The sequence below is a fragment of the Homarus americanus genome, unplaced genomic scaffold, assembly GCF_018991925.1.
Source record: "Homarus americanus isolate GMGI-L3 unplaced genomic scaffold, GMGI_Hamer_2.0 scaffold54443, whole genome shotgun sequence".
Taxonomy (NCBI): domain Eukaryota; kingdom Metazoa; phylum Arthropoda; class Malacostraca; order Decapoda; family Nephropidae; genus Homarus; species Homarus americanus.
In genome coordinates, this window is record NW_024750852.1 from 901,708 (window position 1) to 918,162 (window position 16,455).

Below are 16,455 nucleotides of genomic sequence, written 5' to 3' on the forward strand. Positions count from 1 at the left end.
CACAATACTATTATGGTGGTGAAAACATACAAACTACTGTACAGTATGGTACTAAGATACAATCAGGGACTAGAAACCTAAATACATTAAGTGTGTGACCACAAGCTTTGTCGTTTCCATTTGGCTTACTTTGAAAAAATAATATGATGCAAGTGCAAAATTCTATGGTGTCCTTCCAATATGCTGTACACCAGTTTTTATTGAAATTAGTGCAAACCTTCCACAAAGTTGACTTAAAAAGAAGCAGCGTGACAATACACAAACAAACACACACATGATGGAACATTACCGTGGTGATTAAAAACCAATGTACAGTATTAATAAAAAAAATAAGGTGTATGGGCACATCTGGACCAAGGTACAGTACTTCTCCCAAGCTTCAACAGGATGACTGACATGGAAATAAAAGGAATAATGTTCAACAGTCAAGATATAAAGAAAGTCTCCTCTCTATGAGGGGAAACAAAACTACAGTGCAGTATGTATCATATTTAACTTCATCCTATACACAGAGGGCTGGAAATCCCCCACTCCTCCCTCTGTCAAGTGACAAATGTAAAAATTACTTCTAATGAAATGGAATGACTATAGGATGAGAATCTGGTCTGCAGCTAATTTTATGGCACCTACTTGTTCATTTGACTGATTACTTCTTAATATTATAAATATTATGATTTACTACAGATAGCATACATAAATTCTGGTTTATAAAGTGTAAGTTCCCCACAAATTTATAATATACATGGCACATTAAAGCTAAAATTAAACCATCTAACAATTGATAAAGGAGAATCTGTTTTCAGGAAATGTGAAAAGTTTGTACAACAATATATTTATGAAGCTACGAATCTTACATCACTGTATACACTTGTGTGTAACACTACAAGTTTTAACAGAAATTCTAGACACGGAAGATACCTTTTAATACAGTACTAACATTTTGTCCTCAGACTCCTAATATGAGTAACAATGTCAAACACAGCAAATTAGTGAGAGCTATTCCTTTTAATAATGTACTGATCACTCACCCATTTACATGTAGGAAGTATTAGCTGGTAACAAAAATATACACAATACTGTACCATCACTTCATGACACTCTTATTTATAAATATTAAAAGTATAAATGGTTTAAACTTTTATAAGATTATCAAGAACTATTTCCTAGTAAGCAGGATCAAAATATATGTATAGTATATATATAAACTTTATATACAATCCTAAATATCAGGATTGTCAGCATGTCACTCTTCTAGGTAATTCTCCAGAATCTACCCATTATGTGTACTTATGTACTGTTGCTTAGATTATTACAGTTGTTTATAATTAAAAGCATGTAGGACAATCAGGCAGTGGACAGTTAAAAAAGTTACATGTAACTACAAATACTGTGAAACTGTTGATGTTGTGTTGACACAGAAAAACACTTTACTGTACTTCTTCACAAAATATGGAGAAGCTGAAGCAGAAACACTACTAGTCTAAACACCCTGAAAGATTTACATTAAAATAGTAATAATTTGCTAACTACTGATATGTCACCTTAAATAATCTTTTAAGTGTTATTTATGTATACCGGGTAAATAAATTTTAATTACTGTACACGGTCTCATATTGAGCAAATAAGCCTCATGAAGGTGTAACCATTCAAATTATATGACATAAGAAAGCTGGTCTTACTGTACTATACACAGTGCTGTGTATAGTAGATATACATTACAGTAATGTACAGTGAGTTCTGCTATAACGCGCGCTTTGACAATGCGAATTGGCTCTAACGCGATTTATGAATAGAGGAACGATATTTGTATAACGCGAACGCTTGTTTGCTGTAACGCGATTTTTGCTTAATATTTCTCCAATTTTGTGGTATTAACTGTGAATATGGTAAAGAAGAATATCTCCAAGAAGCGTTCTGGTGATCGCATTCCCGGTGATGATCGTAAAAGAAAGGCTATAACCCTTGAAGAGAAGCTCGATGTTATCAACCTCAAAATCACCCTTCTCCCCCATCAAGTTATATTCATATTTTTTCAAGGTAAAGTGTTACATTTACTGTATGATTTCATTATTAGATATGAATGTAACATTTATTTAGACTGTGCTAACCTTTGTGTTAGGCTAACTACTAATTTTTTTTCGATTTAGAGAAGTAATCTGCACCTAACCCTATTTTCTCCATAAGCCCTGTTATTTCTATTACATGAATTTCTATAACACGATCTTTTACAAAAACACAACTATCGTGTTATAGCAGAACTGACTGTACTTACAAACCTGTGTAAGTTATTTTCGTTTACAGTTCAGTTGTTCATATTTTGGGCTATGTAATTTTTACATTATTTTAAAGTACAGGCATCCCCTGGGTTACGGAAGGTGTGTGTCCTTGAAAATTTGTCCGTAACGTGAAATTCCATAACGCAAAACCAATATTCCCATTGACTTGTTATATAATTGGAGATGCGTTCCCAAGGAAATATTTTCGGCAAAAAGACGTATATACGAGCACATTTATGAATGAAAATAATTTGTTTTAACACATACATTGATTATTTTATGATATAACATGATAATAAATATACAAAGCACTTGAATTTAACTTACACAAACAATGTTGAGTGCTGCATTAGGTGAGGTGGTGAGGTAAGGTGGTGTTATCGGAGTTACTGGGAGGGAGACGGAGGGGCACTACTGACTCCTGCCTCGCCCTGTACAGTACAGTATTGTACCAACCACCAAGAAATCCACACGAAATAAATTGTATAATTTCTGTACATTTTTTCCTAATAGTATTGAAACAAAAATTTTAACTTAAAAATTTACCCAATCTCTGTAAGGGCGAGTTTTTGTCCGTATCCCAAATTTATTGGTCATTCTGTAATTTACAAAATCCGGAAGAGCGAATTTCCGCAACCAGAGTTTCCGTAACCCGGGGAATGCCCATATAGATTCTGTAGAGAAATCTAAAAATTAGCAATATTTATAGCTTTTTTGATTTTGTTGATGTAACATCAAATTTAATGCCATGAGTCCTGAAGAATTCCTCAATAGGTGTTGTACTTTCATCAGTATCATCATCAGTATCATTTCTACACAGCCTCCTCTCTGTGTGTCTCCCTTCTTCTACCACTTGACAGTGTGATTTTAAAATGGTTTGAGATTGAGGTGTTGAAGTGATGTGTCTTGGTGCTTCAACAGAAGTGCAATGTTGGTTTGGTTTAGAATCAGAGGAAAAACCACCAGAGTCAACTTCAATTTGTTGTAAATCTGCTGGGATTACTGTTGGGTTCACTTGTGCTGGAGATCTGTGTGGTTGTTTGTGATGATGACTATGTTCTTGTGTGTCAAAAATGTATTCTGATGGATGTGATTTGTGAGATGGAATGGAATGGCTGTAATACTGGAGGTAGTGAGTGTCTGGGTCTTGTGAAGGACTAAGTTGTTTTGTCGGAGAATTTCTGTAGAGTTCTGGTGGAGTTATTGTGAGGCGTTTATGAGAAGTAGATCCTGGATCCTCCGATGTTACTGTATCACGAAATGTAGGTGATTCTGTGATAAGACTTTGTGGTAAATTAGAATTGCAATGGACTTGTGTCCCTTGAGGATTATAATACTTCTGTGGGAAGGTACTGTGTAATAAATCTAATATGACTAGTTCATTTTCACTTGCATATCTCTTACTTGGGTCTTCATCTCCTTCATGCTGTGTAAGATGACTGACTGAAGACACATCAGAGGTCTTTATACCTTGTAAGTCTTGTACATTGTATAAAACCTCTGAATCAATATTAGCAGAGGGATTATCATAACTATAGGTTGCTGGAGTGTATGATAGTACTTTATGATTTTTACCAGGCTTTGGTCTCCAGTTTATTAGACTACCATTCACTTCTGATTTAACCTTTGTTGGAATATTAACATTTGCTTCATCACTTCCTAATCTGATGATTATAGTCTTTAATTCACAGTTATCTGAAGCTTCAATATCACTTTCAGCACTGAGGGCTTCTTCAAGGATGCTAAAAGAAGTTTCTTCTGATATGGAATGCTGGTCTGCACACGCTGAGTTGTTTGATAACTTGTGATGCTCAAGTTGTTTGTCTCCAGCTTGACTATCACTCTCAAGGTCATCATCAGATAATACTGGTGATAGTAACTCATCTTCAGTAGTAACTTTTACTGGAGAAAAATGAGAATCAAATGAAACTCTCGTCTCTCTCTCTGTGGGAGAAGAATTGACGAACTTGAGGATGCCGCGAACATCTGACACCCGGGCTGACACTCCTACTTTTCTCTTGCGGTTTTGAAGATCTGATTTTCCATTATTATCATTAGTTTCTGCCACAAGGTTTCTGCTGTCACTATTAGAAATCCATCCTTGTTTTTCATGAGATTGTTCTGTTTGTGTTGACTGGCTTAAGGGTACAACTTTGTTCTTCAATATTATGCTGTTATCACAACTGACTGATCTTTGTTTTGTCCAGTTTTCATCTCTGGAACATGGCATCACTGAACCATAACCAATAAAATTTACAACTTGAGAATCTGTGCTAGTCTGTCTATTAATTGAACACTTATTTTGATTTTCAGAACACTTCTGTTGCTTGGGTGATGAACTATTATTTTCACTAGGGATATTATTGTCTTGTACTTTTGTAAGCTGAGAGCAATTATTATTATTACACAAGTTACTACCATCCTGTGTTGTAGGACTACCACCACAAGCTACTGAATTTTTTTCATTTCTATTTTGATCTGGAAGCTCAACTTTGTCATGCTCAGTGTTGTCATATCCAGGAGTTGGAGATTGTTTTGTGTCCAGTTTTTTCTTAGTTACTGATTGTGATGTTTCCTGGGAAGCATCATAACTATTTTTGATATTTGAATGCTCAGAGTCGCTCACAACTCCATTTTGCTTTGGAATTGCCAGTGGCTCTTTTACTTTACTTTCTTTTTCTTCTTTCACCTTCTCCTCTACTTCTAAATCTTCTCTGATGATGATCGTGGTGGTTGGCCACACCTCAGCTTCACTGTTCTTCTGCCTGTTCACAGCACTTTTGGCAGCTTCAGCCTTTATCAAAGAAGAATTTATTTTTATTAATAATTAAAACAACAGTAAATACAAATTTTATCTTCTTACCTTCCATATCATCCAACCAAAACACTAGGGGAAACATTTGAAATATTTTGATAAATATTAAAGTAATTTTGTCTGTTGATAAAAAAATCCTTTTCAAATCATAATTTGTAAGTAAATTGGTGAATATTGTCAAGAACACCAGATATAAGCACAGTAGTGAATATGCACATGCTATATACTGTACTGTATGTGTAGTGGTGTTTATACAAAATCTGCTAGGTACTGTACTTATTTCTTAATGAAATACTGATATATAAATTTATTTCTTTTGTATACACAGTACAGTAGTCCCCTAAATGATTGCATTTAATGAACTACAGTACTGTACCTGTATCTCTAAATATCAATACAGACTTGATTTCCAACCATTATCCTTTTAATTTTGCAACCAGTGTCTGAAGTTCATGGTATCAATCTCTACCACTGAACATTTGCAGTATCCCTCTAAGATGCTAGGGCATCTTATGGTGAAATGCACCTCTGTAACCATTGTTAGTTTACATTTCCTAAGATTAAGGGCAGTACCATCTCATGTGTGTTGGTGATACTGGTACAGCAGTAGCACACTTGCTTCTCAGTGCATCTTGGGTTCAATCCCTTGGTCAGATGTGAAAAGAGTGCTATCCAGTGTGACCCTACAAAACATCATAGGCCAGATTTTCTCCAGGTACTCCAGTTTTCTTGTGAACCAACACTGGACAGGGAAGATTGTAACGGGAGAACTGACTAACTGCCTAGAAAGCTGACACATATTGAAAATACTAAATCAAAAATTAATTCATAAACCAAACAATGTATAGTGATGAGGTCTCCCAACTTCCCTGCATTTCAATGCAAAGCATCCATTTTGTCTTTCAAGATGGTCCCTGTACTTCTTTCTAGTGAGAGATGTAAAAGGGATTCTTTGGCAAGCTTAAGTTAGAAGAGGAATACCAACTATATCATTCAAAACAAAGGTAAAATTGTATCATTTGGTCAAGACTGTTGACAGCAACATCCTATATGGTATTCCTTCATCATACTTATAATCTGAATCATTGGTGTACATACTGCATGAACTGTTTTCAGTGCAGTGGTTTACTCAGTAACTACAGTAACACCTCTCAAATTTGTAGAACAACTATTTTTTTTTTGGGGGGGGGGGGAGGAAGATTGACAGAAATCTATGAACTCTTACTACTTAACCTAGCTACTCTTACTACCTTACCTAGTTGCTCTTTCCCATAAGAAGTTAACTTCAATTCATTGTAAATCAAACAGTCATGAACCTTTTGGACACTTAACCTAGAGACTAAAAAGGTGGGGAACCACCATTGCTTTAAACAGTTAGCATAGGAGACCAAAAATAAAATTTTCTTGGAACCCTCCTGGAAATAAACATCTGAGAGCTTTGTCAGCTATCCTTGATCATGTTGCCTTACTGTTTACTATTATTGTTTACCTGGTACTTGCACTCTCTTGTCACATAGGAAACTGTATATACTGTACCTACACTGTCCATATTCATTTTGAACTGCATAGTTTATATACATGCCTATCCAACTGTAAAACTGTATGACAATTTTACTTAAGAAATAATAATAATAATAATAATATAATAATAATGTTACATTATTATTATTATTATTATTATTATTATTAGTGCTTTAAACAGTTATCACATGAAACCTTATATAAAATTTCCCAAAACATGTCAGTTAATAAACTTCTTGCATTCAAGTTCTATAAACCCATAAGCAGCATTTATAATAATACAAAGCAATTACTACAGTATCATGCAAAAACTGCTGACTATAGTTAGTAACTGTGTCTTATTTACACAATGTTACATTATAATTTTTAAAGCAAGAGAGTTGCCTCAGTACAGAAACCAGACAGGACAAAGGCAAAAGTGGAGGAATGTAAATAATAAATACAATAATGATAAAATAGCACAACATTGAATATTTGTTTTATGGTGGTATGCTAATGCGAATACATCTCATAACTATGTCCTGGGTTCAATCCTTGGCCCAAGACAGATATGAGGGAAGGGGGGGGGGGTTTTATTCAGTGTGGGTACTCTGGTTTTCTCCTGTACCAACATTGGATAAGAAGAACAAACCTATTTAACCTTAGGTGCATTAGTAAAGTACTGTAATTCTATTTTATACTTCTTACTTTACCTAAAGTGGCCAAGTGAGAAGTATATGTTGAACTGCTTGGGACACAACTCCTGACTTCTAAATTGGCAGGGTTGTACACCACCCTCATCTGCACTGATCACTGGGTAAGGGTTTATATATAAGGTACACAACTGGGTGGGGTTGTCTATCACACTACATCAGTAATGTAATGTACTGTACAGGTAGCACTTTTTTATGGGTCTGGGTTAACCAGCGACCTAAGAAAAATATCTACAGTAAACCCTCAGTATAATGGACACTGTATATAATGGATTACAGTTATAATGAACACCCTAAACCTATCAGACAAACCCTCAAGATAACAGACAGATGTCCTAAGGCATTGTCCAATAGTTTGTCGCTGCATAAAGGCCAAAAAAAAAAAAACTGTAATACAGGTGTTGACTGTTATACAATGGATCTATATACAATTGACCTTTCCTTGTACTTTAGTTACACTCAGTAACTACATATAAACATATGCCATATGGCATCACGAAAATTGTGACCAAGTCCCAGGTTGCTGATCTGACTTTCTGCTTCATTTGTACACAATTGCAGGGTTTCAATTGTTTCTCTTACTTTGACAACACAACATACATACAGTATATCGTTTCTCACTAATGATTTTATTTATTTATTATTATTATTATTATCATTATATTATACAGGTGCTCCTATACTTACGAATGAGGCTTGTTTATGAGTCCAATTGTTTGTAAGTCCAACTTTACTCTTGTAGATACCAAACATATTATAAAAATGAAAAGATTATGGATATTTAGGACAGCTATACCTTTTAATACAGCCTTAAAACCTGGTTCACTCTTCTCCTTTTAGGTAATGTTTGTTCTGTCTGGAATTTTCTTCAAAATAATGCAGTCTCATCCACATTAAACACCTGTTCTGGCAGGTAACCCCCCTCAGTGATGATGTTTGTATCTCTGAAAGTTTGTAAGTTGAACGTTCTTAAGTAGAGGAGCACCTGTATTTTTATCTAATATTTTTTCATAATTTTTAATTTTTTGTATTAATTATTATTATTACCGTCATCATATTTTTACCCTCATGTCCTGATATGGGTCATTGACCTGTGCCCTGGTGGGCTAATCCTGTTAAAAAAAAAGACCACTGAACAACTTAAACAACAGCAACACTTCGGGTCCTTTTTTAACGAATTCAGCTCCAACTTCAGTAGCCATTTATTCATTCCTCCTCTCAACTCACCTGATGGTTGAGAAGGACTATCTACTTTCTCAAATGTTTGCCTGTAACTCAAACCTGCAGGAGGCGAGCAGATGATTTCTCGTCTGGACATGGAGCTTCCTGAAATTTTGGTCTTCAAAATCAAAATAAAAGATAAGAAAAAATCAAAGATGTTTTAAAAACTGACAACACTCCAGGTCCAGTAGAGATTGCCCTCTTTGTTCTCAAGAAATGCTCTACTGATCTTTTTCCTGTTCTGTCCAACTCTTCACACTTCTCCTCTTCAGAGAAAGATGCCAACATTAGTCCAACGACAAAATAGATGACAAATCCAACAATTAAAATTTTCAACAAATTTCCTTCACCTCAACAATAGCAAAGACTTGTAACTGTATTCAAATGCCTAGAACAGTGGTCCCCAGCCTGTAGTTCATGCGAAACCATATTATGGAGCCCGCAAGGGTTTATTAGAAAACTGTGAATTATTACGGATTCTTTATCTGAGTGAAAATAATGAAAATATGTTAAAACTTTAGAGGACATTATACAGTAGTTAGAGAGAGAGAGAGAGAGAGAAACTGCCATTTGTCCAGAGTCTGTCGTGTACAGGATGTATGTATTTATCACAGACCAGTCCAGAGAAAAAGCCATAGAAAATGGGAAAAATATACATATATATATATATATATATATACAGTCAACCCTCACTTTACGCGGTTAATGTAACCCACAGGGTGCCACGGAAAGTGAGGAACGCGTAAAGTGAATAACATAACATATGGGATTAATTGAAATAGAGTTCGGGCCGACCCCCAAAATCCACTTTTTGACGACACACAACTATATTGTAGTAAAAATATTATCTTAACTTGATGATGGTATGCACAAACAATTAATAATTAAGAGAAATATCAATAATATTAGGTTTTCTAACACTTACATTAGTAGAAAAGATGGCTGGGCACACGGGGATGGGCGGTTGGTTCCGAGGCAGAGGGCAGATTATTGGCCCTCACCTGTATCACTTGTATCAATTGTATCACTATCCACCACAGAGGCTTGCAGGGCCTCTTTGTCAAACTCCCCAAAGTCCATATAAGTCCATATCCTCACCATAATTATCACTAACACTGACTTGGGCCGGCTGTGGTGGGTGGCGGGTGAAGAACTGGTAATGTTTTAATGACTGGGCGACCTTGTGCGCACCATGTTCGCGCAGCTTACACAACATGGCGGATGGAGGGAGGTTTGGATCCAAAAATGGCGCGGCTCGCCAGCCGCTCTCCGCGTAAAGGGGTACACGCACCGCGGAATGTGAGCATCCTGGGTTCCGGCAGGGCACCGCATAAACGTGGAAATGCGGAATGTGGGACCGCGTAAAGTGAGGGTTAACTGTGTGTGTGTATATATATATATATATATATATATATATATATATATATATATATATATATATATGTATGTATGTATGTATGTATGTATGTATGTATGTATGTATGTATGCATGTATGTATGTATATATATATATATATATATATATATATATATATATATATACCCGGTATATATATCCAAGGAGGAAGAGCGCCAGGTTTTAAAGCGGCAAGACAGCTTGACGCTGCTGCTTGGTGTGAACGCTGCCGGCGACTTCAAGCTGAAGCCTATGCTGATTTCTCGCGCTGATAACCCACTGGCCCTGAAAAGTTATTCTAAGGATCACCTTCCTGTCATTTACAAGGCAAACAAAAAGGCATGGATAACCGGCGCCATATTTAGCCAGTGGTTAAACATGTACGCCATCCCTGCAATGAAGGAATATTGTGCCAAGGAGAACCTTGACTTCAAAATTCTTCTGACCTTTGACAATGCTCCAGCTCATCCTCCCAATCTCGATGATTTGCATGACAGTGTAAAAGTTGTATTTCTGCCTCCCAACACAAAAGCACTGATGCAGCCTATGGACCAAGGCATCATCACCGCATTCAATGTGTATTATTTACGCTGTACCATGGCCCAGTTGCTCATGGCTACAGACGGAGAAAACAAACCCACGATCTGAGAATATTGGCGTGACTTCAACATTCTTCATGCAATTGACAGCATTGACAAGGCATGGGAAGAGGTTTCAGAAAGTTGCCTGAATGGTGTGTAGGGTAAATTGCGGCCCGAGTGCGTCGACAGTTTTATGGAATTCACGGACTTAGTCCCAGATGTGAATAGGGATATCCTCAGCTTGACTAGATAGGCAGGCTTTGATGAGCTGGAATCAGGATATTGAGCATGTCCTGGCATACCGTACAGAAGAGCTCACCAACGAAGATCTGCAACAACTAACAGAACACAGTCCCGTTGAAGACGACGAAGATGAAGAAGAACCTCAACGAATGCTAACTTCCAAGAGGCTGGCAAAATCGTTCAACATGTTGCAGCAAGCAATGCAAATCCTTATAGATGACGACCCAAACAGAAAACGTAGCTCAAAGGTTCAACGCAGCATTGATGACAGTCTTGGTTGTTACACCGAGATCTATAAGGCGAAGAAGAGTAGCACCAAGCAGTCAACACTGGATTCATTTGTCAGTCGCAGGACGGCAGAAGCAGCAGCTTCACAACAGCTGGCAGCCAAGGAGGAGCACAAAGCAGCCGAGGAGGAGCAAACAACAACAGAGGAGGAGCAAACAGCGGAGGAGGATCCCCAGTCAGCGCAGGAGGAGGAGGAGGCACCCTCCTCCTCTCCCGCCCGCCTCCGCTCTCACCCTCCTCCTCTGCTCCCGCTCTCCTCCTCCTCCGCTCCCGCCATCCGCCTCCTCCTCTTCACTACCCACCACGCACTCGCTCCACCACCACCGCCCATCGGTGAGTACCAATACAAACTTAATAGTTATATATCTATACACTTGTATACTATTTTCTATAGAAATGGCAATGATTTTCTGTATATGCAATGTTTTTCATGGGGCAAAGGGAGGCTGAGGAAAGTAACTCCCGTATGTTATCTATTTCTTATGGGGAAAATTGATCCGATTAATGTTGTTTCGCATAACGTCGCGTTTTCAGGAACATAACCCCGAAGATAAGTGAGAACTTACTGTATTTACAATGACAAATGTGTCCCAGAGCCTACAAAAGGTTGGGGACCACTTACCTTATAATTAACAATTTACTCAGTGATCTATATTAAGACTTCTGTATAGGTCACTCCACTCCTAATCTTTTGTCTTTCCTTACACATTCACTCCACAAATGACTCGATAGACTGTAATGGTGACACCCAGGCAGTAACTCTTGACATTCCAAAAGTGTATGAGAGAGTTTGTTACTTATCTTTACATGTAAAATATCTCTCCTACCTCTTGAGTCCCTTTAATTTATTTTTTTCTATCTAGTCACAGAGAGATGTAGTTCCGGATGTTTTTTCTCAATCTCTCAGGATTCTGTATTAGTACTGTACCACCTTTTTACTTAATGATATGCTTTTAGGGAAAAACACCTCTACCCACGTCTCTGCAGATTACTTAACCAACAACTTCTTGGACCCCCCCCCCCCTTGATATTCCTGGATCTTCCCCTGGAAGAGGTATGTGAGAAATCTATGCCACTGTTCATTGTTCGCTGCTCTCTACATGGGCTCTGTACCAGCATCCTTCTCTCTGTGAGGAGAACTTAGAAGAATTTCCTGGAGTAAAATATACAATACACGAATGGTCAGAATCATCCCTGTGATATCTAAAGGGGGATGGTGGCATAAATTTTCTGTTTTAAGTTCCATTTTACTATACACCTGTACCTCTGCTACCAAAACTTATTTATATGTATATCCTGGATGAGCCCTGTGTAGAATTCCCTGCCACAGTGCTTTACTTGCCATATAACCTCAACCATCCTATTTCAAACATCTTCATCTTTGCTACCCTGAGAGATTGGAGCGCCTGAACATGCCTAGCTTATGCTACTGATGGGCAAGGGGCGACCTAATTGAGATGTATAAGCATCTTAAGGGGCACTACTCAGTCAGGTGTCCTTACCTGGAGCTGGCGTACGCTCGCCCCTCAAGAGGTCACAGCTCAAGGCTGAAGACCCCACAGGTCCAGAAAACTGTGAAGACATACCTTTTCGGAATGAGAGTTGTGAACTCTTGGAACAATCTGCCAGAAAATGTTGTGACGGCACCGAGTGTGAGCTCTTTCAAGACAAGACTTGACCAACACTGGAGCAGGTTCAAGTACATTCAAGAACCGGTGGATGCCCAGTACTTGCCAACAGTGCGTAACAGAGATGTGACCGATCGCCCAAACGGCTAATGAGCCGATCAGTGGTGAAGAGGATAAAAGTAAAAACAGTAAAAGTTCAGTCTTTAGCAAGGGGACACTGGTGAAAAGATTTGATAATGCTCTGTAATCAATCTCTCACTGCTTTAATTTCTTGAATAAACTTTTACTATACTGGACATGGCCAGAAATTTGAAAGGGTTATTGAGGGTTCCAGTCTATGTACACCATCAGCGAACCAGCAGAATAATAAAGAAGTGTTCTAAATCAGCAGTACTCTAGCTTGTGAGTGGAGTCTAATACAACAGTAAAGTTTCAGTCACAGGCAGACAGGTAATACAATACAGAGCAAAAACTGAAGATTTAGCAAATAATAAGGCACTGACAAACACAATGAAAATATTAACTATGTGAATAAAGAAGTTTTGGCAAAGGTAAATTAGTTGAAATATAAGTACAGTACAATACAGTACAGTAAGAATATGTTCTAATATCTTTACTGGGTTTGATATAGAGAGAGATGACGGTTCCTTTGTTTTTCACATAGTTGTGATGCCCTGGGTGACTCATCTTTCACCTACCATTAATATACTTCACTATAATCCAAATTCCTTTGTAACTACAACAGACAAAATACCAACACTGCAACAGCCAAACAACCAAGGAACACTTCTTGCTGAACAATAAAAAATAAATGGTTTAAACACAATGCGAGGAAAATGCCTTGTTGTAAATTAAGCGTGCGGTAAAAGTGATTAGTGTATTGTACGGTTAACAACTTAAAAAAAGGAGCAAAAAAAATTTAATAAAATAAAATTACAAAATTAAGATAAAAGAAAGTAAATACATATATTTACAGTAGGAAGTTGGAAGGAAATTCATCATTCCATCTTTTTGTCGTGTGTTTCCCCTGGGCACACCTGTGAGATCATCCAGTTATGTGTGATGGAGAAGAATTCTCTTCCTTCAGAAACATCAATATCATTTTCCCTCACTGCTCGAGCAACGCGTCGCCTCAGCCGAGGGATGAGTGGGTCCAGGAGGTCATCTGTTGTTTGGCTGCTTCTATCCTCACGGCTCCACAGCATATCTCCACCTGAAGAAAGACATAGCTCACTCTTACACTATCTTATTTAGTCACTTTGTAATCTATACTTATAAACTTATCTTATATATCTAAGCAAATGGACGTCAACATATGCGGGGTTACATTCTTGTAAAGTGCTTTATCAAAACATTCGAAGTTAATACTTTAACTTTATGGGAAAAATGGAAACAGGGACTCATGTAAAAATTCGTGGCTGGCCACTACAAACACTGATAAACACACACACATATTCAGTGGCCAGGATTTAATCTATCTGCACCTATTATGAAAAAAGCAGAACACTTCAAACTGAAGATTTAACCTCTACTCCAAAATTTTAGCATTTATTTGGAATGCTGTGATATGAAGATTATAACAACAGTATAAAGAAGTGCTGATATTCTACTCCAGTTTTACAATCCAAATACTGCACACAGTAAAAGGAGAAAAATTAAGAAAATTCTGCAATTTCATCTGACCTGTCAAGTCAAGTTGTGAACCATAGGCTCTTCTCAGCATCATGTCCCGATTATTGCTACTTGCTCCTCCCGTGCCAGCGCTGCCACTTGCATCACTCCACACGCTGCACACAAAATAAATTACGAAGCAATTAATTATTTTGTTACTCTGTATGTCAACTGATTGTAGGTAATATTGTATATCTAATTACAGTACAGCATCATTACAACCACTAATTACCTCGCTATCGAATCGTCGATCATAGATTCAGAATCAGCATGCCCAGGAGTACCCATACTGAGATTTTGAACAAAATAAAATTTTGGGCCAAAACTGTAAGCCTTACACCTTAGTAATTTTTCGACTAAATTATACTTTTCTCAGAATTGGAATGTAAGGGATTTAACTAATTAAGTACTCCCCAAATAACATAAAAACATCATTATCACACCAAAACTGCATCATTACGACCACTAATTATCCTGCAATCGAATCACGGACCATAGATTCGGGATCAGCATGCTAAGGTCGAAAAATTACTAAGGCGTAAGGCTTGCATTTTCAGCAGTTTTGGTCCAAAATGGGATTTTGTTGAAAATCTCAGTATAGGTACAGGGGGTCCCTAACTTACGAACGTCCGAATTATGAACGCCCGCTGATACGAACAGGTTTAAACTTGAAATTTACAGTATTTTATTTACTTGATGACTTATTTTTTACTTTCATTTACTATATTTTGTCATCGTATTTCTTCTTTTGTCTTAAATTAAGTGATTTTAGATGTAAATAAGGACTTAGGCTATGGTATACAGTAGTAGGAATTTAAACATCGTTCTTTAAGTACGGTATTCACATAGCACGTGTTCCAACTCACGTACAAATTTGACTTTAAGAAAGTCCTCAGAAACGGAACCCGTTCGTAACCAGGGGACCCTCTGTACTCCTGAGCATGTAGAAGACAAACTGTAAACTATGATACACTGCATATATACTGTATATCATATCTTAGTGAACCCAACTGAGTTTCAACAGAAAAAAGTATACATGTGTGTATACAACATCTCATGAATGGGTAGATCAATTTAGAGGCTGGATTGTTTGTTAGTCATGAAATGAATGAGCTGATTATTTTTAAGGAAAATGACTGACCTGAGCATTCATTACTAGGCACTGGAATGTGTCATTTTAAATATGCTGCAATATGACAGATAGGTTGGGTACTGGTCACAGAAGAAGTACAGTACAGTAGTTGAATTTTGGAGAAGCATGTGTCAAAAATCAAGGTCATATGTAAAGGTCAAATTTCCATGCAGAGGAAGAGATCTGTGCACTGGTATGCACCCTTAGAGTTTTTTATATTGTTAGAGGGGATGTTCAAACATACCTGATCTCCCTTCTGAGCATGGAGCGTGGATTTGGGTCTCTGGGCAGGATACCGATGGGTGGGATGAAGGGCATACCCAGAGTGGACCGAATCCTCTGCATAAGAGACAGTTGTGGCTGCCCAATACCCAACATGGCTGGTCCAACATACAGGCTAACAGTAAGCAGGGAGGGAGAGGGAGTAGAGAATATTGTGAATTATTATCATGAAACAGTTCAAGACGTTGTGATAAGATTCATTCCCATGGTCAGTGACTTTTGATGTAAAGTATCTGTATGTAGATATTTTATTCGAGAAATTTGAAGCAGCCATAAGGTTTAAAGTATTTTTAACTCGTAATTTTGGGTAGATATACAGTACTCCCGGATAATTTGCGGTCCTCTATTATTCGCGGATGACACTCTGGATGTACCCAAGAATGTCTGCTGACATTTTTGTGGCCGGGACAGGGAGCCATTCATTCTAGAGACAGTAATTTCCTTTACCTGTATTGTATGTACAATATAGGTAAAAGAAATAATTGTCCTAAGGGTAAACACCTAATGGGAATATACATTTCTTTGTACACATGTAAAAATGTACCCCCCCACCCACCCCCAGTCAGCAAATGTTATTTGCGGATTTGGCGATTCGCAGCCATTTTGAGAACCTAGCCCCCGCGAATTTGAAGGGCATGATGTACGTAATTTTCTTCATTGTATTTTTACTTAGTTACATACACACACAATCCTATTTACAGAAAATGAA

At 37.5% G+C, this 16,455-nt stretch overlaps 1 protein-coding gene across 3 annotated transcripts in view; it reads right to left on the reverse strand.

Annotated features, from left to right (window-relative positions):
- Nucleotides 1-2,101: 2,101 nt before the first annotated feature.
- LOC121854265 (metabotropic glutamate receptor 1-like) overlaps nt 2,102-16,455 on the reverse strand; it is a 68,617-nt gene continuing 54,263 nt past the window's right edge. For 2 of the 3 annotated variants that reach the window (XM_042348808.1, XM_042348807.1), the window contains exons 19-22: nt 15,709-15,861; nt 14,345-14,448; nt 13,699-13,874; nt 2,102-5,070 (exon numbers count right to left, since the gene is read on the reverse strand). In XM_042348808.1, coding sequence (XP_042204742.1) covers nt 2,980-5,070; nt 13,699-13,874; nt 14,345-14,448; nt 15,709-15,861 — 2,524 coding nt within the window. In that variant the 3' untranslated portion in view covers nt 2,102-2,979. Of the gene's footprint in view, nt 5,071-13,635; nt 13,875-14,344; nt 14,449-15,708; nt 15,862-16,455 lie in introns of all 3 variants that reach the window. The other variant, XM_042348809.1, reaches the window with a different exon arrangement.